General features: G+C 44.2%; 1 protein-coding gene across 2 annotated transcripts; it reads left to right on the top strand.

Moving 5' to 3' along the window:
• The first annotated feature begins 12,867 nt into the window (after window positions 1-12,867).
• LOC103287873 (uncharacterized protein C4orf36) lies at window positions 12,868-24,120 on the top strand. 2 transcript variants are annotated; one of them, XR_008558391.1, is made up of 5 exons: window positions 12,868-13,269; window positions 14,207-14,344; window positions 16,297-16,451; window positions 16,684-17,016; window positions 24,039-24,120. XR_008558391.1 is itself a non-coding variant. In XM_054727629.1 (4 exons), the coding sequence occupies exons 2-4, from the start codon at window positions 14,283-14,285 to the stop codon at window positions 16,815-16,817; spliced, it is 351 nt and encodes a 116-aa protein (XP_054583604.1). In that variant the 5' UTR covers window positions 12,868-13,269; window positions 14,207-14,282; the 3' UTR covers window positions 16,818-17,089. The 2 variants fall into 2 exon arrangements, 1 of the variants encoding a protein (XP_054583604.1); XM_054727629.1 differs by lacking the exon at window positions 24,039-24,120 and having other exon boundaries at window positions 16,684-17,089.
• The last annotated feature ends 621 nt before the right edge of the window (window positions 24,121-24,741 follow it).

Here is a 24,741-nt window from a genome sequence, read left to right on the forward strand (position 1 = left end):
TGAGTTGCAAGAGGGCATGTGTGGGAGGCAACCAATTGATGTGCTTCTCTCACATCTATGTTTCTCTCTCTCTCTCTGCTCCTCTCTCCCTCTACTCTCTCTAAAAATCAATGAGAAAATATCCTCATATGAGGGTTAACAAAAACTAAAACTAAAAAAAAACAAAAAACAAAAATATCTCCTCGGGTGAGGATTAAAAATAAAAAGAATTTTGGTGGCAGGGCCTGGAGATATGCATTTTTAAATCACTCCCCACTTACTTCTCATGAGTCTACAGGTTCCCCTTTGAAAAGTATTTTTAGATCTCCTGCTGTACATTTAAGCCCAGTTTGGACACAAAGCCCTCTGGAGAGAAAAATAGAAAAGAGGGAAGGCCATCCTCTCTAATTAACATTGATTTTAGAATCATCCCTTTCTAATTCTTAGAATCTGTTCCTCGCTAATTGCTGATGTGAGCGTTTCCTGGGAAGTGGCTGGCTTCCCAAGGTCAGGCAGCCCTCACACCCTCTCAGGTGGTCAGGACTGCTGATGGGGCCCATGGAGCTAGCTCTGATTTGCAGACCAAACATTATCTGCAGGCCCAGCAAACAGTAATGGGAACCTCAGAAGCCTAGAAGTGTTGGAAACTGTCTTACTGGGTAATGCGGGCTGTGGTCTTTCTGGGGCCACTCTCAGGTCACCTCTCTTCTTCCCACCCCCACACCCCAATCCCTCATTCCCAAAGTGTCTAACATGTCATATCAGATACCAGTTTTTTTGTGATTAACTCCCCCCACACACACACACTTTTGTATGACCATTTATTTTAGAGAGAGAGGAAGGGGTAGAATAGAGACATAGAAACATCGATGAGAAACATCCATCAGCTGCCTCCTGCCTGCCCCCTACTGGGGATCCAGCCCACAACCCAGGCATGTGCCCTGACTGAGAATCGAACCAGTGACTTCTTGGTTCATGGGTCAAAGCTCAACCACTAAGCCACACCGGCTGGGCAGATACCAGTTTTGTTTTTTAAAAAAAAACGCACACAGAAAACACACACAGTTGTCATTCAGATCATTTGGAAAGGGCACGATGTGGCGATGTGATGTGTGGAAGGAAGCAATCATGCCGAGACCTATGTGGGTTTGAATCTTGGCGGCCCTTGGCTAGGCCTGCGTTTGGACCAGCTACTGGGCCACAAGGGTAAGTGCGGTGATAATGGCTGGGAGGGGCTGTGTGAAGTGGGAGAGCAGCAGTGCAGAGCACTCAGGAGGGGCACACGCCAGGCGCCAGGCGCTTCCCTTCCTTCCTCACTCCACACTTCCTTTTAACTCCCTCCCTCCTCTCCACTCCACCCGCACCCTCCCTGCTCCCAACACCAGGACTCCTTTGTAAATTTCAGGAGGCTTTCTTCAGCCACCGCCTGTCCCCACTTTGTAGATGACACCCCCTACACACATACTACATTCTCTCACCAGCCTCCGGTGACCAGGGCCCCCACTCCGCCATCTTCAGGGCTGTAAAACCTGCGTCCGGATTGGAAGGGACATTTGCTGACACTGGGCAAGTGCCAAGTACCAAGGACTAAAGATACTACGGGAAAAGTGCTTAGGGCAGTGCCCTGTTTGTTTAGTAAAGTACAGCTGTTCCTCACCATTGCTCTGCTATTTATTTCTTACAATAAACCTGGAGAGTGGGTCCTGACTGCTGATCTGCTCCTCTTTGCAGGTGAAACAAACTGGGGCTCACATAGCTAGAAAGTGGTAGAATTGGAATTTTAACCCGGTCTCTAGACGGATCCAAAACTCATGCTTTTTCATGTGCAATTCATAAGACCTCTATCTGAGGTCTTACATTCAGAATAAATATAGGAAAACGTGTTTTAAAATGTGCTACTTCTAGAGATATATACACATATGTGATTTGTGTGTGTGTGTGTGTGTGTGTGTGTGTGTGTGTGTGTGTGTGTAAAATTAAATGACTTCAAAGAAGTTATCTGGGCAAGGTCAAGATGGTGGCATAGGTAAATGCAGTACTCACATCCTCCCCTAACCAACTAAACTATAAAGCAACCATCACACATAACCACTGGAAACCAAGTTGAATGGAAGTTCTACAACTAGGGATTTAAAGAAGAGGCCATATCAAAACTGGCAGGAGGGCTGGAGATGAGGAATGGGCTGGTCCCTCACCCATGGCTGAAGATAAAAATATGGAGGGATATCTCAGCTGAGGAGGTCCCCCCTGAGGAGTGAGGGGTCCCAGCCCCACACCATGCTCCCTAATCCAGGGTTCCAGTGCCAGGAAGAAAAGTCCCCATAACTTCTGGCTGTAAAAAACCAGCGGGGAATGAGGCTGAGTGAGACTGTGGCTGCTGGAGTCCCAGGCAGCACCTCTTAAGGGACCTGTGCATGGACTTATTCAGACTCCCTCCCTCTGAGCTCCAGTACTGGGACAGCCATTTGAAAGGCACAGGGACATACAATTGAATCATATCAGGGTGAGAGCTTGGGGCAGCTTTCTGTCAGACAAAAGTGCTGACAGAGGTCATTGTTCCTTTTCTGAGCCCTCTCCCACAGGGCCAGCAAATGGGGGCCGTATCTGAGTCTCCATCAACCAGACTCACCCTGCTCACAGTGGCCTCAGGGGAATACCCTGCCCCACCGAACTTGTGGGCCCACCCAAGCTGTTTCCACTGGTTTTTCCATACAAAAGGCCTGTCTTGGCTCATGCTTCAGATTTTCTTAAAATCTCTTAGACAAATCACATCTGGCCTCAGCATGCTGCATACCTCTCAGTAAATGGCCCCAGACCTAGCACTAGCAGCAGCCAGCCTTGGTTCACAGCTGGACCTTGCTTGGGTACCTCCAAGCCCAGCACAAGTAGCAGCTATCTGCAGATTGCTTTGTAGGTCATGCTGGGTTGCCCCAGGCAGAACACAGGTGGTGGCTGACCTTGGCCTGCACCTCCTGGGAGGCCCCAGGGCCAGTGCACTCAGTGGACAGCTTCAGGCCATGTCAAAGCACCACCCAACCACTTCCACTCAAGGGGCAGACTCAGTGGGCAGACTCAGTGGGCACCAGAGGTCTGATAAAGTAAGTCCTGCTCTGTGGGACAAGTCCTTGTATAGATGATCCTCCATGGTGGTTAGTAGTAGCAGCCAGTTCTTACAGCCAATGGGCCTGGGGGTAAATCCCTCCCATTGATGTACCAACAGCAGTCAAGGCTCAACTACAACAGGAGGGTGTACACAGCCCACATTGCGGGGGTGGGGTGGTGGGGTGGGTGGGCACGCCTGGAGTGCCCAGCTCAGGTGAATGAGGAGGCCGTGTCACTGAACCCCACACGACACCTACTACATGAGGCCACTCTACATGCCCGGGAGATGCAGCAGCTCTACCTAATACATAGAAGAGACAAAGACACATGTCCCAAATGAAATAACAGAACAAAATTACAGAAAAAAACACAAACCTAAATAAAATGGAGACAAGCAATCTACTAGATGCAGAGTTCAAAACACTAGTTATAAAGATGCTCAATGAACTTAGTGAGAACTACAACTCCATGAAAAAGAGCCAGTCAGAAATGAAGGATAATTTACAAGGGATCAGTCAAAACAATGAAAACTGTCCATTATAATATATATAAATGAACAGTGTGGTATTTGAGAAGGGGATGGGAAAGTTCAACCTAGAATTCCATTTAAAAAACATCAGGGACTTATTAAGACATTATGGGAAAAATAAAATTTTTTCTGGGTTCTGGGTCTTCTCAGAGATGTTATAAATTAAGTGACCTTGAATCCCATACACAGTGATGACCCAAATCCTGGGGTTGCACTTACATTCGTACCGCTTTCTGAGCTTCAAATCAGTACCACAAACTTCACCAGTCTAAAACCCCACCCAGCTATTACCTCTCAGATCAGGAGCTTGGGCCTGGCAGAGCTGGGTTCTGTGCCCAGAGCCTCACAGGTTGAAATGAAGGTTTCAGCTGGGCTGCGTTCTCCTCTGATAGTCGGTTTCTATCAGGGCAGACTCCCTTCAGAGCCTCTTCCGAGCTCATGGAGGCTGTTGGCAGAATTCAGTTCCGTGTGGTTATAGGATTGAGGTCCTGTTACCTTGCTGGCTATCTGCAGTGTTGTCGTGGCTCCTAGAGGCCAGCCTCGGGTTCTAGCCATAACCTGGCTGCTGACTTCCATGGCAGCTTATACAGGGTGCGCACAGGTGGGTGAGACCACGGTGTCAGCAGAGTTGGTTTCCTTCTGAGGCCTCTCTCCTTTGCCTGTAGATGGCCATCACCTCCTCCCAGTGTCCTCACATGGTCTTCGCTCTATGCACGTCCGTGTCGTAATGTCCTCTTCTCGGAAGGACACTAGTTGCATTGGAATAGGGCCCACTCATATGACCTCCTTTTATCTTAATTACCTTTTTAAAGGTCCTATCTCCAAACATGCGCCTCTGAAGCGAGGCGGTGAGGACTTCAGCATGTGAAATCTGGAGGAACACAATTCAGCCCACAACTGGAAATCAACTTAGAATTCTGCCTCCCACACACACATTTTGTCTAGAGGTACAAGGCCAACGTTGGCTTTTATGAAAGTTACTAGAAAGACATGGTCACATTCTAGTGTGGGGTTTCAAGTCTTTTTGGAAAGACTTGCAAAATGTAAAGCATTCCCTGGAATATGACGTATTACTCTGAACATTTCTAATTTCCTGAAATTTAGAATCAAATACCTGTTTTAGATACTCAAGGAAACTATAAAGCTACTTAGGGACAATTTAGAAACTGCTGAACTCTGGGATAGAAATGAGTTTGTTCTAGCATTGTTTTACCTCTGCTATTTCCTTTCTCAATTGTACAGTTTATATGGGATCAACCTTGAAAATTAAAACACATTAGGTTGTGATGCCTACTAATGAGCAGCAGGGGATGTACTTTGATTTATTGTTGGTACCTTGAAAGTAGAAATGCGAGCTGAGGACAAAATTAAGAATTGGTGACTATATAACATTAACTATATTAATGTCACCCCAATTAATTAAATTAAAAATAATTGTGATTATAGCCTTAGCCGGTTGGCTCAGTGGATAGAGTGTCGGCCTGCAGACTGAAGGGTTCTGGGTTCGATTCCAGTCAAGGGCATATGCCTGGGTTGCTGGCTCAATCCTCAGTAGGGGGCATGCAAGGATTCTCATCATTGATGCTTCTCTCTCTCTCTCTCCTCCCTTCCTTTCTGAAGTCAATAAAAAAATATATATATAAAAAAAGAATTGTGACTGTAGTTAATACTGTTTTATGCTTGAAAGTTGAGTAGATTTTAAGTATTCTCATCACGCACACACATGGAGTTAACTATGTTAACTATGTGGGGTGATGGATATTGTAGGAGGGGAGGGGGATTCTTTTCCCACTCCCCCCTCCCTTGTTCTTCTGGCAGGTCTAATTACCAAATTGACATGAAACATTAACAGGAGAAAAAAGCAAATTTCTTATGTACACAGGGGGCCCATATGAATATGGGGCCAGAGGATACCTCAGGCAGTCGAGGCTAATGTGCCATCTTGAGCTACGGGGAAAGTGGGGGTGGTGTGATCTGAGACTTCAAAGAGCAAGAAGGCAAATCACATGGAGATGAAAATCAGAGGTTTGGTAATCAAATGTTTTCTTTGTCATCTTTAACAATGGGACACAGAAGCGACTTTGTTCAAATGGGCCTTGTTGGGTTTCTCCTCTTTCATTGCCTAGTTCATATCCTATATAATAAAAGGTTAATATGCAAGTAGACTGAACGGCAGAACAACCGACAACCAGTTGCTATGATGTGCGCCAGGCACGCATGGAACATGGCAGGCTTCGGCCGTGGCGAGATGGTGGAGCAGGTGAGTGGTGGTGCCAGACCCAGGCGGAGCACGGTTGCTGTCATTGGGGCGAGCCTCTGTGGTTACGGAAAACTCTTTGCTCCCTCGCACCGTGGTCCCGCCCGGCACTCGCACCTGCTGTCGGCACCAGCCCTGCTCCCACCTGCTGCCAGCACCGGAGCCACCACTCACACCCGCTGCCGGCACCCAGCGCCGGCCCTGATCACTCAGTGCCATCAGCAGGTGCGAGCAGTGGCTGCCAGCCCCGATTGCCCCTGAGGGCTTCTCCACCTCCCACTGCCCCTGAGGGGCGATTGGGGCAGCAGCCGGCCGCTGCTCGCACCCACTGATGGTGCCAGCCCCGCTCACACCTGATGCTGGTGCCGGCCCCAATCACTCGGCACTGTCAGTGGGTGCGAGTGGGGCCAATGATGTGGGAGCAGGGCTGCCGGCAGACAGGGGATCGGGGGGCTGCGGTGGGAGGGGCTGGGCAGGGACGTGGAGGATGGGCCGAGACCCATCCCTGTGCCCATCACAGCTTCACGGCCCACAGTTCCTTTCAAGGTGCATGGATTCGTGCACTGGGCCCCTAGTTACACTACAATTATCTATAGTGGAAGCTCCCTTCCTGGAACAGGTCTCTATCTAAATTCCTGTAGGCAGTTAGCAGGAAGGTCAAAGGCTTTTCCTGAGTCTTTTGTGTCTTAAAAATAACATAAGGCCATCAATATACCCCCAAAAAGGCATATTTTGGGGATGGCAAATTGTGCTCCCCTTCAATGTATTTATTATCTTGACTTTGGTAATCTTTGTATAATGTATATGCATATCAAAAAAGTTTTAAAAATTTTGTCTTAGAAGATCAAGCAGACAAAAAAGAATTAAGGGGTAAAATGCAGGCAGGGTTATCGTTAGGAAGTCAGATACAAGTTCTACACTTTGAAATAATTCTTTGTTTTTAAGTTCTGAATTTAAGTACGTTGATATTGATTGCCTATTCAGGTTTATAATGCATTCTCATTTTAAGTTTTGGCTTAAGAAAGGAACCTTTTTAAAAATATATATATTTTATTGATATTTTACAGAGAGGAAGCGAGAGGGATAGAGAGTTAGAAACATCGATGAGAGAGAGACATCGATCAGCTGCCTCCTGCACAACCCCCTCTGGGGACGTGCCCACAACCAAGGTACATGCCCTTGACCGGAATCGAACCTGGGACCTTTCAGTCCACAGGCCAACGCTCTATCCACTGAGCCAAACCAGTTTCGGCAAGAAAAGAATCTTAATTCTTCTAGACAGCTTACACAACTGACAGAAGGAGAGGTGATACTTTCTTTTTCCATATTTCTCCAAGCTGAGAATATATTCTTTTTATAATTTACTTAAATCTTCAAGGGGAAAAAGAGCTTTTCTTGTATGTGGGAAAAGGGGGAAAACGGGACACATTTTAGACTGAAGGGACCAAATCACAGAGCCTTACATACAAAAAGTGCTCAGCAGATGTGTGTTAAATTGGTTTGAATCTAAGTGAATTAAAGTTTAAGATGAAATATGAATCTTAAATGAATAAAATTAAAAAGAGCACTAGCTGATTTGGCTCAGTGGATGGAGCATTGGCCTGTGGACTCAATTCCGATCAAGGGCACATGCCCGGGTTGCAGGAGGCAGCTGATCAATGATTCTCTCTCATTGATGTTTCTATCTCTTTCTCCCTCTCCCTTCTTTTCTGAAATCAATAAAAATATAAAAAATAATAAAATAAAAAGAATATATGAATATGGTAAACCTGGGATATAAATGTTCAAAAGAAGTTTTAGGATAAATGAAATGTATATTCTTTTATACACTAACTTTAGTGAATTATTTACATAATATGCCAAAATCTAAAATTATTAAAAGTCACTTACTAACTTATTAAAGACTTAATGATGATATTCATGTTAAGAGTTAGACAGATCCATGGAATCCATCATAAAAATATTTTTGAGAGCTATATATTAGGTTTCATAAATGATACAAAGGCTTAAAGCTTTCATATTTGTGAAAAAAAAGTGTACAGTTCAGGGTTTTTCAATTCCTAGTTAGACCATTTCTATCAGATCATACTGGCTCCATCTGGTCTCTGTCTCCCCAGGAAAATAATTCAATATTGATTTGTAATATATTCAAGTCAATAAAATGTGATTCATTTAAACATATTTAATGAATAACTAAAAATCTCATCTTAATTATCTATTTGCTCCTACTTTCCTAGTTACTTTTAAAGTAATCCTATATAATAAAAGTCTCATATGCTAAGTGTCTGGTCGACTGGTCGGCCGTTCAACCAATCAAAGTGTAATATGCTAATGATATGCTAAGGTCGCTCAACCAGTTGCTATGACGTGCACTGACCACCAGGGGGCAGATATTCTGACCGTTAGGTTAGCTTGCTGCTGGGGTCTGGCTGATTGGGACTGAGCAAGATGGGCCTGACATGCCCTGGAGCCCACTCATGGTCCCTCCCTGGCTGGCCAACCTCCCACATTTCTCCCCAACCCTGATTGTGCACCAGTGGGGTCCCTTGGCCTGGCCTGCACCCTCTCACAATCTGGGACCCCTTGGGGGATGTCGGAGAGCCGGTTTCAGCCCAATCCTGCAGGCCTGACTGAGGGACCCCTGGTGCAAGAATTTGTGCACCAGGCCTCTAGTTTATTATAAATTAGCATGGTATTGAAATGTCAAATTGGAAGCCAATAAATCCTTTGTTTCAATTGTACTTTATAGGGTGACACTGTAACACCCCAATGGCCTCATATATTAAAATGTGTAAAGAAAGACCTTTTGCTCAGGCCTTCACCATCCCCAGTTCAGTTCGTTAGCAAAAGAGTGGCTAGAGATGTGAGAGAATTAGAAGGTGCTATTTAGGGTTTTTGGTGTTGTTTTTTGGCGATTTTAAAGTTTTTGCAGGTGAAGTGCTTTATCATTATCTTAGAGTTAGAATCATTACTAGAAACGTTTTGAATGAAGCCACGAAAAAAGCATAGGCTACTCTGGCCAGTGTTCTCAGTGGTTAGAGCATTGGGTAAGAACCAAAGAGTCTCAGGTTCAATTCCTGGTAAAGGTCACATACCTGGGTTGCAGGTTCCATCCCCAGCTAGCCCTTGTTGGGGTGAGTGTGGGAGGCAACCAATTGATGTGTGTCTCTCATATCAATATTTCTCTCTCTCTTTCTATCCCCCCCCACTCTCTCTAAAAATCAATGGAAACAATATCCTCAGATGAGGATTAACAAACACACAAAAGTTTAGGCTACATTTGTGATTTACCAAATAAGTTAAAAGAAACAAAACATCATTCTTTGAATATTTATAAATATGAGAGAAATTAACACAATATTTGAAATGGGCTGTTGCAAAAATATTAACAAACATATACTCCAAAACCTTACAATAATTACAATCATGAGAGAATGTATAGTGTTGTAGAGAGAGCACAATACCAGAATCAGATAGTCTTGGGTTAAACTCTATGAGCCTGATAAAGTTATTCACACTTGACAAGCCTGTTTTTTCTTCTCTAATATCCCTGAAATCACATCACTAAATAATAGCATCTATTGTTGTGATAGGTAAATGAGATAATGTATAAGAAGTACCTTGAACAGGGCCCAAAGCATAGTAAATGTTAATCACACCAGTATTGTCTTTGTGTTATGATTCTTGTTTTGTGCATTTCTTCTTAGTTTGAACAATAGGTGGCAGCAATGTTCTCTTAACCAATTTAAATGTAAATTGTTAACTGTGGAATGGATGAGATCAGTGAAGGCTTACTCAGTAGGAAGATATGTGTAAGTCACCAGAAAAGCAGAGGGAGAGAGATCATGGAGAGAGAAAGGGAGAGAGAGAGAGAGAGAGAGAGAGAGAGAGAGAGAGAGAGAGAGAGAGAGAGAAAAGAAGAAGAAGAAGAAGAAGAAGAAGAAGAAGGGAGGAGGAGGAGGAGGAGGAGGAGGAGGAGGAGGAGGAGGAGGAGGAAAGGGAGAATGAAGAAGGGAGGGAAAGGAGAGAGGTTTAGGTAGGTTTAGAAAGAATTTGGTATTTCAGAAGAAAGTACTGAAATAGTAATTATGAGGGAGAAAACCAGGTATTTATTGGATATTCTTCTACTTTCTAAAGATTTTAGTGTTATTTTGTTTTTAAATACATGTGGGGAAGTGGTGGTTATCATATTTTCTCTGTTGATAGATTTTAAGGATCTTAACTGGTTATAGATGAGATTTAGTAAAATGCACTGCTGCCCAGAAAATGTCTGTAAAATATGTGTTTTTAAAAATATTTTTTAAAATTGATTTTTAGAGAGAGAGGAAAAGAGAGGGAGAGAAACATCGGTGTGAGAGAAACATGGATCAGCTGCCTTCTGCATGCTCCCTACCATGGATAAAGACCACAACCCAGGCATAGAACCAGCAACTTTTTGGTGCATGGGGTGATGTCCAACCAATTGAGTCACACTGCCCAGGGCAAAATTGAAGCTCTATTGTTCATTTTAACCAAACTACTAATCTCAAAATTATAAAAACATGGCTATTTTCCTCTAGGCAAAATATTCTTTCTACACTAAGACACAATGGTGTATTGGGTAACTATTGTTCTGTTACAAATACCCCAAAGGTTAGGGCCTTAAAACCACAGACAATTACTATCTTTTATTTTCTGAGGGCCAGGAATCTTGGAGCAGCTTAGCTGGATGGGCTGGCTCAGCGCCTCCCATGAAGTTTCAGTGTAGAGACTGGAGCTTCAGTCACCGGAAGGTTTGACCAAGCCCTGGTCTTCTCCCAAGATCCAACTCATGGTTCCTGGCAAGAGGCCTCTGTTCACCAGTTGTTGGCCTGAGACCTCAACCCCTCTGCACATGAATTTCTCCATAAGGTGTCTTCTCAAATGGCAGCTGACCTCCAGGATAAGCGACCAATGGAGACTGAAGAAGGAAGCCCCCATACCTTTTGTGATCTCGTCTCAGAAGCCATACTCCGTAACTCCCACCATATTTGCTCCAAGTGAGTCACAGAGGAGATAACTAAACACAATGGTCAGGATTATCCTTTATATTAAAAGGGTAATATGCAAATTGACCCTAACAGTGGAACAACCGGGAATGACTGGTTGTTATGATGCGCACTTACCACCGGGGGGGGGGGGGGGGGGGGCAGATGCTCAATGCAGGAGCTGCCCCTTGGTGGTCAGTGTGCTCCCATGGGGTGGTGGTGGTCGGGGGGAGCACTGCTCAGCCAGAAGCCGGGCTCACCGCTGGCGAGCACAGTGGCAGTGGGGGGAGCGTCTCCTGCCTCCATGGCAATGCTAAGAATGTCCAACTGACGGCTTAGGCCCGCTCTCTGGGGTGCTGGCCTAAGCCATCAGCCAGACATTCCCCGAGGGCTCCCAGGCTGCCAGAGAGATGTCTGACTGCCAGGTGGACATCCCCCATGAGGTCCCAGACTGTGAGAGGGTGCAGGCCGGGCTGAGGGACTCCCCCCACTCCCAGTGCACGAATTTTCATGCACCAGGCCTCTAGTATACATATAATTGGAGTTCCCACATGTAGAAACAAGCTGTCTGGTCTCTCTCAGTGTGGTCCTGGGTCCATCCCTTCCTCTCTTTGGGTATTGATTTCTTCATCTGTAGAAAGAGGCCAGGCTGTGGATCCACGTGCCACTTCAACTCTAGAGAGAGAGGAAGGGAGAAGGAGAGAAAGAGAGAAACAGAGAGAAACTGGAGTCATAAGTATCCCTTGCCTGTTTCCGCCCCACCCTCAGCAACTTGGTCTCTGCTTTTCATCTCTAAAATGAAAGGATCTTACACAGTGGCTTTCAAACGTTTTAGACCTACTGTCAGAACGATACTTTGCATTGAAACTGCACACAACACACACGTGTGAGTGCATACGCATAACAGAAATGAAGGTTCCACAAAACAATACTTACACTTATTTTCGTGATGGACTCTCATTCCCCCCCCCCCCCCATTCTATACTAATTTATTTTAAAAATTGAAGCTCTGTTGGCTAAGATCAAAATCTACTGCATTGGTTTCACAATCCATCAATGGCCTCAGTGTTCTTTGTGTTAAATACTACACTCACTTTCACTCCTCACTGCTCCTTTCCCCTTGGTAGTAGAATAGAAATGTTCAAGAGTGTCCTAGCCCGTTTGGCTCAGTGGATAGGGCCTCTGCCTGAGGACAGAAGGGTCCCGAGTTCCATCCCCAGTAGGGGGCGTGCAGGAGGCAGCTGGTCAATGATTCCCTTTCATCATTGATGTTTCTCTCTCTCTCCCTCTCTCCCCTCCTCTCTGAAATATATATATATATATAAAGTTCAAGAGCAAGTGAGTCCTCACCTTCTAGTCCCCAGGAGGGACAAAAGCTCTCTCTAAAGGACAACCATAGGAGACTAATTAGGCAGGAGCTACTATTAGAGGTAGCTGTCAGGGTCAAAAGGGCATACAAGTTGTTCCTGCAACTCACTAAGCCATGTGACCCTGAGCAGCCCTTTAACCTCTCAGTTCATTCTTCCTCTATAAAACTGGAGTCCTAAGTATCCCTTGCCTCGCTCATAAACCTGTGACGAGGCTCAAAATTAGATAATTAGGTACAGAGAGTTTATTGACACGATCTTGAATCCTCACAACAACCCTGTAAGAGATAGGGAGCATTACAAGGTACACGGTTTGAGAGAAGAAACTGAGGCTTAGGGAACTGACGTAGGCGAGCCCTTACAGGCAGCAAGTGGCAGAACTAGAATTCCCAACCCATTCTGACTCCAGACCCCTCACGCAAGACGGAAAGGCAACACTACTTTAATTTGACGTGGTGCTGAGCATCCGAGGTATTAAAGAGACCAACCGCAGTGTCAGGACTTCAGGAACCCGCCAGGCTTTCCGATCCGTCGCGTGGGGGTTCCAGCTGGAGCCTTTAAAGCCGTCTGGGTCCCCCAGGGCGTGAACACCATCCATTGCCTGCGCGGCTCCGGCGTCACAGTGGGGCTCGCTCACAGCGATTGCACACGTCAGAATGGAAAGCATTTCCTTAAGAGGGGCCCCCCCAAATGGTAGCTAAACGAAGTCGCCAAGTCGCTTCGCATCCTCTCCGGACACAAGTGTCGTTGTAAGGGCAAGGCCCAGTGTGTGCAGCCTTCTTTCGCTAGAGGGCTTTGTTCCTTCAGCGCGCGGGTCCCGGCTGTGTAACCCAGAGGTCCCCGCCCCAAGGGGACCCCGCGGGGCGCGTGTCCCGGGCCTGTCGCCCGGCCCCTGGCCCCCCCTTCGTGGGCGGGCTCCCCACCCCAAAGCTTCCGACGCTGAGCAGGAAGGAGGCGCCCAGTTAGGGGCAAGCCCTGCCCTCCGTCCGTCCCCTGGGGATCGTGACCCTCCGAGACCTCCGAGAGCTGGTAAGCAGGCGCTGGCGCCCCCTTTGGGGACCGATCCCGGAGGCCCTGGTGCAGCAGGCGAGCCTGCGGGTGGTGGGAGGAGCGGGGCGCGGGCGTGGGGAGGGGGTGCGGAGGGAGGGAGGTGCAGAGAGGACCCACCACTTTGCCAGGGCCCCCCGGGGCGACCGAGGCCTCCAGGCGTCCCTGGGAGCTGGTTCACCAGAGGAACCGCAAACGGGGGCTGGTGGTGGGCGGGGGCGGGGAGGGTGGGGTGTGCGGGGAGGAGACTTGCTCGGGAGAGGTGCGAGGGAGGGCAAGTGGCAGTGGTGCTTCAAGTTGGACACCTTAAAAAAATCGATTTCAGAGGGGAAGAGAGAGAGTGATGGAAACATTAATGATGAGAATCGTTGATCAGCTGCCTCCCACACGCCCCCTACTGGGGATCGAGCCGCAGTGGGGCTTGTGCCCTGACCGGGAACCGAACCCTGACCTGGTTCATAGGTGGATGCTCAGCCATTGAGCCACGCTGGTCCGGCAAAGTTGGACACTTCTGAAGTTCAGATATTTCAAAGAGGGAACATCTGGAAAAGTTTGCATGTTTTTTCCCCAAGGACTGGGGCGGGGGGAACGGCCTTTCATCCTGTAACAGTGCCACCGCCTGCCGCCTTTTTGGTGATGTGGTCTGAGCCAGTGTGGCAGGCTCCTGGCAGGGACAGAATGCCACCACGGAAAAAGGACGCTGTCCACCTGGCATCTTCTCCTCACACGACAAGAAGTGATGAAACGAGTTCCTGGAGCATAAAGAACACCGTTCTTACCTTAGGAGTTGGGCTTCATTGAACATTTTATTAGGGGCGTTCTGGCAGCCAGGAATGCTTTTTCTGAATCCTTTTATTATTTGAACATTAAAAAATAGGCAGGTGGAAGCCATTCATTCGGTGTGTTGCAATCGTTTCAGGCCAAGGGAGCAGAACATCCGCGTCATTAACCACAAAAGGCACCTGTGTTGGGAAATCAGGCTCTCATAGTTGACCATGGCTTACGGCCTGCCAAGAAAGAACACAGTGAAAAACGTTCTGCGGGGCAGTTTTACAGTGTAAGTGTTTTCATGAGGGTAAGCGTTGACTTGGGGTTGGGGGGGGGGGGGTGTGCCCTTGCTAAATAAAAAATACTGGACACCCTTCTGTTCCCCATGAAATAGATAATAGCCTGTATGAGGCATTTTCGGGTGTCTGGATACGTTTTTTTTTTTTTTTTAAGGAAACTGTTTTGACAGGAGTTTATAAATGATATTACTTGATCTTTTAAAAAAATAATTCTTTATAGTTTAAAGTATTACATATACTTTTCCCCCGGTTACCCCCTCCAGGCTCCCCTCCCCGCACCAGGCCCCATTGTCTGTGTCCAGGGCCATGCCTATATGCAGACAAGGTTCTTGGTTGATTACCTCCTACCTACACCCCCTCCCCTGCCTTCCCTCTGAGTGTCCCACTCTGTTCCATGGTTGTTACTTGATCTTGACAGCAAAGGAACACTTTCAAACAAGAAAACTGAGGTTGGGAAAAGTAGTTGGATCAAAGGGACAGGGTTAGAAGTCTCCTTACTCTAAAGCTTTCTGCTGTTGCCCACCGCCCTTCAAAACCTCTGTAGATGGTGCTAGAATTTGTCTGTTGTACAAGATACACATACACACATATATTCACACACCTGTCCTTATACATGGGATTATATTGAACTTTGCTCCCTACCCAGCTAGATCTTGTAAAGCCCAGTGATTAAGAGCACAGATTCTAAAGTCTGACTTTTCCTTGTTCAAATTCCAGCTCATGACCTTCAGCCTTATGACCTTGGGCAAGTCATTCTCTGTTCTTGTTCCCTAATCTGTAAAATGAGGATAATAACAGCACCTGCCTATTTAGTGGGGTTACTCTGGTGATTAAATGAGTTCATATGTGTACACTGATTTAAGCAATGCCTAGCTTGTAGTAATGTTACTGATTTATTACTCATCTTTCCAAATCAGCGTATAAGGATAAACCTTACTCTTTCACTACATGTATGTACCACATTACATGTTTGTTAACCAGGCTCGTTGATAGACATTAAAGCTATTTCTGTTGGTTTTTTTTGACAAACTGTGTGTCAGTGAGCACTCTTGTAGATGTCTTAGTGCACTTGTTCAAGTCCATCTATAACAATTGCACACTTCAAGTCACTCCTTAAAGTTAGATGGTAAAACAGCAAGGAAGCTGGAGGTGGAAAACAAAGCAGGGCAGGTGTGTAATGCCCTCCCTCCACTCCCTCCCTCCGTCGAGAGCAGGTCGGTCCCCTTCCTCATGCATATGAGCTCACATTGACTGTAGATGAGAAACAGCTCCTTGCCTGTTGCTGATATTTTACATTTCCTCAGTAGAATACATAAAACAATTTAAAGCTCATAGTGATTATTTTAAGTATCGTAGTTTAGGGTTTCATCTCCTCCAGTTTTCTAAGGATTCCCTTGGTACTGGTGCTTCAAAATAAATATACCTAGGCTAGGTACCAGCTCTGGTTCTTAGTTAATGAACTAGTGAGTCTCAATTTCCCTGTCTACCGGTGTAGTGGCCGTAGGATTAAAATAAGATCACACACTCAAAGTCTCAGTCTATGGCAAGCACCCTGTTCAGTGTATGACTATTCCCTCTGTTCCTCCCCTAATGTGGCCATATTTCTGATCAGCCATAAAAGACTACATCCTTTTAAAAGACATGGGAAGATTGGATTGCCTCCAGGAAGGCTGTATTGTGAATAAAAGTTCCTGTCATTATAATTTATGGAACATTTTCAATAAATTTTACATTATTTAAAGATATAAAGATATCAATATAAAGCTCCTTCTCCTGGCTAGATTTGCAAGTCTGGAAAATCCTGAGTCCCCCCCGCCGCCCCCCAGTAAACCAAAATGGATAGTGGAAATCAGAACTGAGAATTAATTAGATGTCTTCTATATATCCCATAGTAGATGCTTAATAAATATTTGTTGAGTGAATTAATGAATTTTTGCTCCAGACAGCAACCTTGGGATCTTGCACTGCTTACAGAGACCTGGTACACAAAACTAAGCAAAATCAAATTTCCTTTCTTGGAAGAAATTACATATGGTGGTCCTGTATACCTCAAAAAGTCTAAAATCAGGAAGGACCTTCTGCTTCCTTCTGCAGAAGGTATGTTCAATAAGAATTACTTTAATAAATGGCAAATTTTGACTTTTGTTTATCATTAGATACATGTTTAAATATGTTCATTTGCACCCATACCCCTCTCTATATGTGTAGCCCTCTCTTCTTGTTTAGTATTCAAGAATGTGAATTGTGCTGGATGATAAATACTCAGTTTTGACTAAACTATACCCGGTAAAAACTGTCATTGGATTGCTTCATGTATTTTATTTTTTAGATGTCAAAATTGAAAGGGATTTTGAAATGAAGCGCTTAAATAACCTGAAATGTCAGGAAAATGCAGAAAAGGAAATTCAGCTTGCCTTAAGGGAAAAACAATTTGGTTTGAGAAGACCTCTTCCATCTAAGTGACCATCGCCTCGAAATCGAATCTGTGCTTTCTGTGTCTGATGGGGGACGGAGGTCTGTAGCCTTCCACCGTGTGAACTTCCATGCGGGCATCTGAATGCCGCTGAGGATGAGCCAGCTCAGGTGGGTTAGTGGACAGCTCTGACAGACCTCCTGGGTTCCTGCCACCCTCTTGTTCCATTGTATCGCAAGCAACAGCATGGTGAGTAGTTGAAAAATTCATCTTGAACAGCGTCATTTGTGCTGTGCATTTTGATTTTTGTAAATTTGCTTAAAGGGAAGAGGAAACTCCTTGTCGATACATTATTTTTTTAAAAAATATTTTTATTGATTTTTTACAGAGAAGAAGGGAGAGGGATAGAGAGTTAGAAACACCGATGAGAGAGAAACATTGATCAGCTGCCTCCTGTACACCCCCTACTGGGCATGTGCCCGCAACCAAGGTACATGCCCTTGACTGGAATCGAACCTGGGACCCTTCAGTCCGCAGGCCGACACTCTATCCACTGAGCCAAACCGGTTTCGGTGATACATTATTTTGAAGAACATTTAAAATTTGCATCTATGAGATCCTAAGGAAGCACCAAAAAGGATATATATATATACACACACACACACACACACACACACACACACACACACACACTGATTTCGAGAGAGAGAGAGAGAGAGAGAGAGAGAGAGAGAGAGAGAGAGAGAGAGAGAAAGAAAAATCAATGTGAAAGTAGAACACCAATCAGCTGCCCAGGGGAAGAAATTCTTTTAAAAATGATGAACTGAAAACCTTTGGTTAAGAAAAATTGTCGATTTCTTTTTAGTAGCTCCCCAGCTCCCAATTTTCAGTGAAATTTCATTATTATTCTCATGTAGTACTTTAAAGTAGCAAGTAGAACTTGCTTAGGTTTTGTTCTCCTAAAAAATGGTCTTTTTTCCTTCTGCCTAATTTCATATTGTGTCTCTGGAGCATGCAGAACACATATGTTAAAGTGATGTGAAAAGACAAAGACCTTATTATGAGGAAAACTCTTATTTGTACAGAGTAGCTGGAGAATAAGGAATGATTGACTGCAAAGAATTGGATTTCCATGAATCAATTTTCCTAGCATTTGAATTCAATAAAGCACACTTGGATGTAACAGTTAAATTCAAGCACGATTTAGTGTTAGATGATTTGGTAGGCATATTAGGTGCTTCTGGTACCTTAGCTTCATCATGAAAGGCATTGTGGCATAGTATTTAAGAGTACATACTTTAGACCTGGCCATCTGGTTTCTTACTTATGTTAGCACTCCGAGGCCTATCTGAATGCCTAACTCACGTAGGCACTCAATATGCATGTATTGATGGTTGATTGAAAATTTCCACATGATCAAAAGTTCATAAGAGGAAGTATATATGGAAATGGTATGTATGTGTGGTGATGGTGGAGGAAAGAATAGAAGCAAAATGCTATCTTCTATACAGGGAAGTCAGCAGATTATGCCTAAAAAGGAAAAATCAAGAAGTAGTAGTACCAAAGTGTGACTTAGAGACATGGAGGTAAAGAACAAAATAGGTGAAAGAGGTGAAATTAGTTGCCTCTGTAGAGGTGAAAATGAGTGGCAGGGGTACACAGAACTACTGTTTTTAAACACAAATATTTAGTTTACCCTTCAATATACATTTACAACTGATCATTTTTAAAAAAAGGAAACAAAGTGAGTTCCACTGAAATTGAGAAATTTCTCAAGGATGCACAACAAATCAGGACATCAGGGGGAGTGGGGAGAGGACTAGAACTCAGACCCATGAACTAAAACCTAGAGTTTTCTTTCACTACTGTCTTATGAAAATGTGTTCTTTTTTTTTTTTTTTTTTTTTAAGAAATTAAGACAATAGCCCTGCTGGTGTGGCTCAGTGGTTGAGAGTCGACCTATGAACCAGGAGGTCACCGTTTGGTTTCTGGTCAGGGCACATGCCTGGGTTGCAGGCTTGATCTCCAGTGGGGGGCGTACAGGAGGCAGCTGATCAAATGATTCTCATCATTGATGTTTCTATCTCTCTTCCTTCCTCTCTCTGAAATCAATAAAAATATATATTTTTAAAAAGGTAATAGCAACAGTTCTAGATCCCTGTGAAGTGAAAGTCCAACCTTTTCCCAAAACCCATGTTGTAAAGCCACCCGCTTGGTCCCCCTCTGGCCTGGCTGCCTGTACGGCCTATTGAGAAAGCTGATACTGGAGAATGTGGCTGGTATGGAGCTGGTAGGCCCTATTCCTGAGTTTGAAATGTGTTGGGTTCTCCCCTCTAATCACTGGCATGCCTGGGCCACAGCAGGCCTTCTGAGTAGCGGGGTAATTTCCAGGAAGTGTTCTGTGTGCTGAGTAAAGAACACTTGGTTTCTGTAGGACGTCAGCTCCTGAGAGGAAGGAAGGAGGAAGGAATCAAGCCACGTGTGTTCACTTTCTCTTTCCAAACCTATCAATCAGCTCACTTCCCTAGGTGTGGAGTGAGCAAGGGGGCACAGGGAGGCCCGGGGTGTCATGCAGTTGGAACACTTCACACGGCAGGAAACACCCACCCTAGGGAAGCGCTCCTTCTCAACACCTTTATGGGTGATGACACACAAGGCATAAAGATCCTTTTGAGAAGGAATAAGAAAAAAGATGGCCTAAGTTCAGGTGGAGTTCAGGAGGTAAGATGGAAGGACATTTCTTTTTATTCCCTCATTGACTCACTCTAGACCCCTGGACTCCTGTCTGTATATTTGGACATTTCCTACTCTGGGTGGTCTTTGTGTGATGATGTATTGAGGCCATTGTTAAATCCTTTGTGATTTTAGGAGAGTGGCTCTCAGATCTGGCAAGGCCCACAGCATTTTAGATCCCCTACAATTCGGTTTAAGAAACCCTGAAAGCCCCACGTTCCTTCCATAAAGAGAGGGAACTGACATGTACTGAGTGTATCCTATGTGCCAGGGACTGCTCTATCATGGCACATGTGGAAAAGTGTACTATTCCTATGGCATGCTGGAGTAAATAGGAATGAGGATGCTCAAGGCCAGAGGTGACTGGCCCACGGCTCTAAAAAACCCAAAGGCTGAGGGATCACCTCCTTGGCATAATCATCCCTCATGCACAGCACAACATTGTTTTGGCCTTGCATATCATTCACTGAATAATTTTTTTAAGCATTTATTTATTTTTAAATATTTTTACTGATTTCAGAGGGGAAGGGGAGAGAGACATTGATTGGCTGCCTCCTGCACACCCCACACTGGGGACTGAGCCCGCAATGCAGACATGGGCCCTGACCGGGAATCAAACTGTGACCTCTTGGTTCATAGATCAATGCTCAACCACTGAGCAACACCGGCTGGTCTCCCCAGATAATTTCTGATTGGTAGTTCATTTAGTTACAGTTCATTTCAACAGGAATTTATTTGGTTCTGATAATCTGTCAGCAGTGGTTGGTGCTGGGATCTAAAGATGATCAATGGACCCAGTCCTGTTCATTTTTTAATGGTAAGTCTTTATGTTGTTTCCAGGTTTCAATGTTACAATGCTTCTGTGAACATGCTTAAACAAGTCTCTCTAAGCACATTGTGTGGGACTTTCAATTCAGACTCTAGGCCTAGAAAATGAATTTCTGTGTCATAGAAGACATATTTTAGTTCTACAAAATAATGCCAAATTGTTCCCCAAAGTGGCTGTACCAATGCTTCTTCCAGTGGTTTATGAGTATATTGCACATTAGCTTTTTGTTTGTTCATTTTTGAGCTGCCCAGAATCTAATCTAATTTCTGTGGTTTTGTGAGCTGAAAAGTCAGATTTTTGCTCTGCCTGATCCTCAAAGCCTGGGCACAAGTCCGTGGTCAAAGCATGCCAACTGGCTGCTTCCTCCTGGGACTTGGACTCTGGAGTGAGACACAGGAGCCAAGCTGGTTTGGAATTCATTGCAGTGGTAATGGCCATGGTGTCCAGCTCCCAGTTGCGGGTGGAAGTAACATCAGCAGTGGTGTCAAGTGCATCTTAATAGATCCTTCCCAGGACAAGATGTTAGCTGTGACTCCGGGTTTCCTGGAGTCCAGGCTACCTGTGTTCTGAACCTTATTCTCTAGCCTTTTTATTCATACAGGTCATACTGGGAGCTCTCCGATAGCCATCCAATGACTTCCAATTCTCCTATTAAAATTGAGTGCACTTTTCCTACTGTCAATCACAACACTCTGGAGGGCTATGAAATCAATTTTGTGAGTCTAACGTTTAAAAAATGAAATAATATAGAATTAAAATATCAGAGTTCATGACTGTTGTAAGGGTAAGGATTATTTCATGAAACACACACACACACACATAAACATACATAGATATGAGCATATGTGTGCCAGATTGCTAGGTAAAATGCTTTTCTTATTTTAGGTCTGGTTCAAACATTTGAAAAGTGGCAATACAGTGTTTAAGAACATGGGCTCTGCAATTAGACTGCTTGCATTTCAGGCCCACTTGCCAGCCATAAAACCCTGAGCAAGCTACTTTAGCTCTTTGCACCTTGCCTTTCTCCCTTGTAACATGACAATATGTGGAGACTGCTAGTTTTCTACCAAAATTCTTTCCCCCCGCTTCTTTTATCGGTACAGTGTTTGTCTTAGTCAGTTCATGCTGCTATAAAAGAATACCAAATACTGGGTGGTTTAAATAACAAACATTTATTTCTCACAGTTTCGGAGGCTGGAAGTCCAAGTCAGTGTCAGGCTCTTGGTGAGGGCTCTCTTGCTGGTTTAAAGACCATCACCTTCTTGCTGTGTTCTCACATGGCAAAAAGAGAGAGAGAGAGAGAGAGAGAGAGAGAGAGAGAGAGAGAGAGAGACAGAGAGACAGAGAGAGACAGAGACAGAGACACACACAGAGAGAGAGATATCATCTCTCTTTTTTTCTTTTTATAAGGGCACCAATTCCACTCATGAGGGCTCCACCCTCATGACCTACCGGTAAATACCTCCCCAAAGACCCACCTCCAAATTCCATCACATTGGGGATTAGGACTCCAACGTTGGGGGGACACCAATATCTCATTCATAGTAGTGTTGTAGCTGAGCACATGACTCTGCAGGGCACATTTGTTACTTGACTTATAATTAAGTGTGTCTAAGTTCTTGCCAATGGAATGTATAGCAGTGATGGGTACCACTTTAAAATCTGAACCCTAAAAGGCATTGTGATACCTCCTCCATTACCTTTTACTGGTGGATGGAACCCTGATGTGTTGGTCATCCAGCTTGACCGCATAAACAGTAATAACGTAGAACATGAGACAGTGATGGTGGAACAAGACAGAAGGGGCCTGGATCCTTAAATACCTGTGTGGACTTTCCCCAACCTGGACAATTTATATCAAGACTGTTGAATATGAGAAAAATGTCTTTGTTTTCTAAGCCACGACATTGTGGGATTTCTTTATTACATTAATTTCATCTTTATCCTAACATATACTACTTCATAGAGCTGTTGAGGCTTATCCCAGAAATTCCTGGTGTTTAATTAGTACTAAATAAAACATGCCACTTAACAGTGTTTTTGAAATCAGAAACCCTAATTGGAGGAAGGTGGTGTAAAGGTACAAACTTCCAGTTATAGGGTAAATAAGTTACTGAGGATATATGTACAATAGGACAACTATAGCTAACCCTGCTACATGATATATGGGAAAGTTATTAAAAGAGTAAATCCCAAGAGTTCTTATCACAGGGAGAAAATTTTTTCCCTTTTTCTTTTCTTTTCCTATTATTGTATCTATATGAGAAGGTGGGTGTTAGCTGAACCTATTGTGGTAATCATTTCACATCATATGTATGCCAAATCATCATGCTGTACACCTTAAATTTGTAAAGTAGTATATGTCAGTTATTTTTCAATAAAAATGAAAAAAATAATGTTAAAAAAAAACCTTGACTAGTAAAATGAGGGATTAGGTTAGCTAAATGGTTCTCTATAAGGTATGATTTTTGCCTCTCCCACCCCCTCATTTGGAAATGTTTTTGGTTATCTTAACTTTGTGGTATCATAAAGGCATCTAGTGGGTAGAATCCAGTGATGCTGCTAAATATACTATAATACACGGGACAGTCCTGCACAACAAAGAGTTTTCGAGCTCCAATAATGCCAAGGTTGCCTGGCCCATGTGGCTCAGTGGTTGAGTGTCAATCTATGAAATAGGAGATCACGGTTTGATTACTGGTCAGAGCTCATGCCCGGGTTGGGGTCTGGATCCCCAGTAGGGAGCATGCAGAAGGCAGCCAATCAATGATTCTCATCATTGAAGTTTCAATCTCTCTCTCCCTCTCTCTTCCTCTTTGAAGTCAATTAAAAAATAAAATAAAATAATGCCAAGGCTGAGAAACCTTGATTTAACTGATTGGTTTAAGCTACTCAGGACACATTGCTAAAACAGAAGGTTAGGTCTCTTTGCATGGCTGAGAATCATGGGATAGGGCATTTCCCCAAAAGAAATGCAGACTATTTTTACCATGACAAGAGGAAAACGAATGCTGGGGAGCAATGAACAGATTTCTCCAGTACCCTTTTGGCTACTCATATTCACTCACACCCTTCTTTCCATATACATAAACCCACTCACTGATTCCTCAAAATTGTATCTAGCTACTGCATCAGGTCCAAGACCAGGATTTCAGGGTGATACATAGACCTTGTCTTTATTCTGGATCTTGCAACCAATGGTTAAATAATATGCCATTAACCCTAACACAATTGATGTACCATGACAGAGAGAGAACAGGATAGATATATACAATGAAAAGATTGGGCCTCTAGTCTTGCACATGATCTTGGGCCACAAAGTTGGCAATTTCTCCCTTGATTTTCAGGGGTAGAGAACGGTTGCTGAATCTACTCAGACTTCACTGAGCTATCAATCCAACATTAAGGAGTCCAAGGTGAAATCCAATTTTTTTCACTTGGAAGACAAAGGGATAGGAACAAAACAATAGGGGCATTGACAAAGAGGTTTAGAGATGTTTTCATTGTCCCTCAGCATGGGCATAATTTGTGAAAAGAGCCTCGTGACCTTGGCTTACTTTATTGGTAATTATGGGCAAAATCTATTATTTTTTTAAATTATTATTCTTAATTGATCCCTAAAGAAGGAAAAAGTTGCTAATGTACCGGAGTCTAAGGCTTTCTTTTGGAATTTTCTACTAATAGGCTTTTACTCTTCTCTCATTTTCAGTCCCTCTCGTCTTCGAATGATCTACCTCCACCCTAAAGACCTGCGTTTCACTTTGAAGTCTTCACAGCATTGGAATGTAGGTGTGATCTCCTTCCTGGACGTCAACTGCAAGTGCCATTTCTTTTCTACGTCAAATCAACTCTCTGTCAAACAACTTCTTCCAAGTGCCAGAAGCAGGCTCCCTCGCTCCTTCTTCTAGACATTGCTCACCTGATGGGTATGCCCTGTTGGAATTTAGTCTCGTGCTCTCATCAAGTATGTAGAGCAAGTAAGATAGAGATAAGCTGACCTCCATAAATGACCAAACATTTCCTGGGCTGCATTGCCTGCACCACCTCCTTTCCCAGATCTGTCGCACCGAGGCTCCAGTGTTCTCAGGTGAGTGACTGTCAGGATTCTAGCACTGTAGTCGAACAATATTGAAATGACTTTACAAAAGTAGTGGAAATAGCTGACATCATTTTCTTCAAGAGGAGGGTTATTTCCTAATGGTGGTTTTCTTTGATCATGGAATCACATGACTGTTTTAGTATTTGAAATAAGTTTATAAGTTTTACTAATAAAAAGCTTTGGAAAAAAACCACAAAAATTGGAAGCAGGAGCAAAGGAGAATTTATTTATTTATTTTTGATATTTACATTGTTACTTTTTTTGGGTTAGATGAAGACGTTATTAATGATAATAACCAACAATAGCTAATATT

This window comes from Eptesicus fuscus, chromosome 2, assembly GCF_027574615.1.
Source record: "Eptesicus fuscus isolate TK198812 chromosome 2, DD_ASM_mEF_20220401, whole genome shotgun sequence".
NCBI classification, from domain to species: Eukaryota; Metazoa; Chordata; class Mammalia; order Chiroptera; family Vespertilionidae; genus Eptesicus; species Eptesicus fuscus.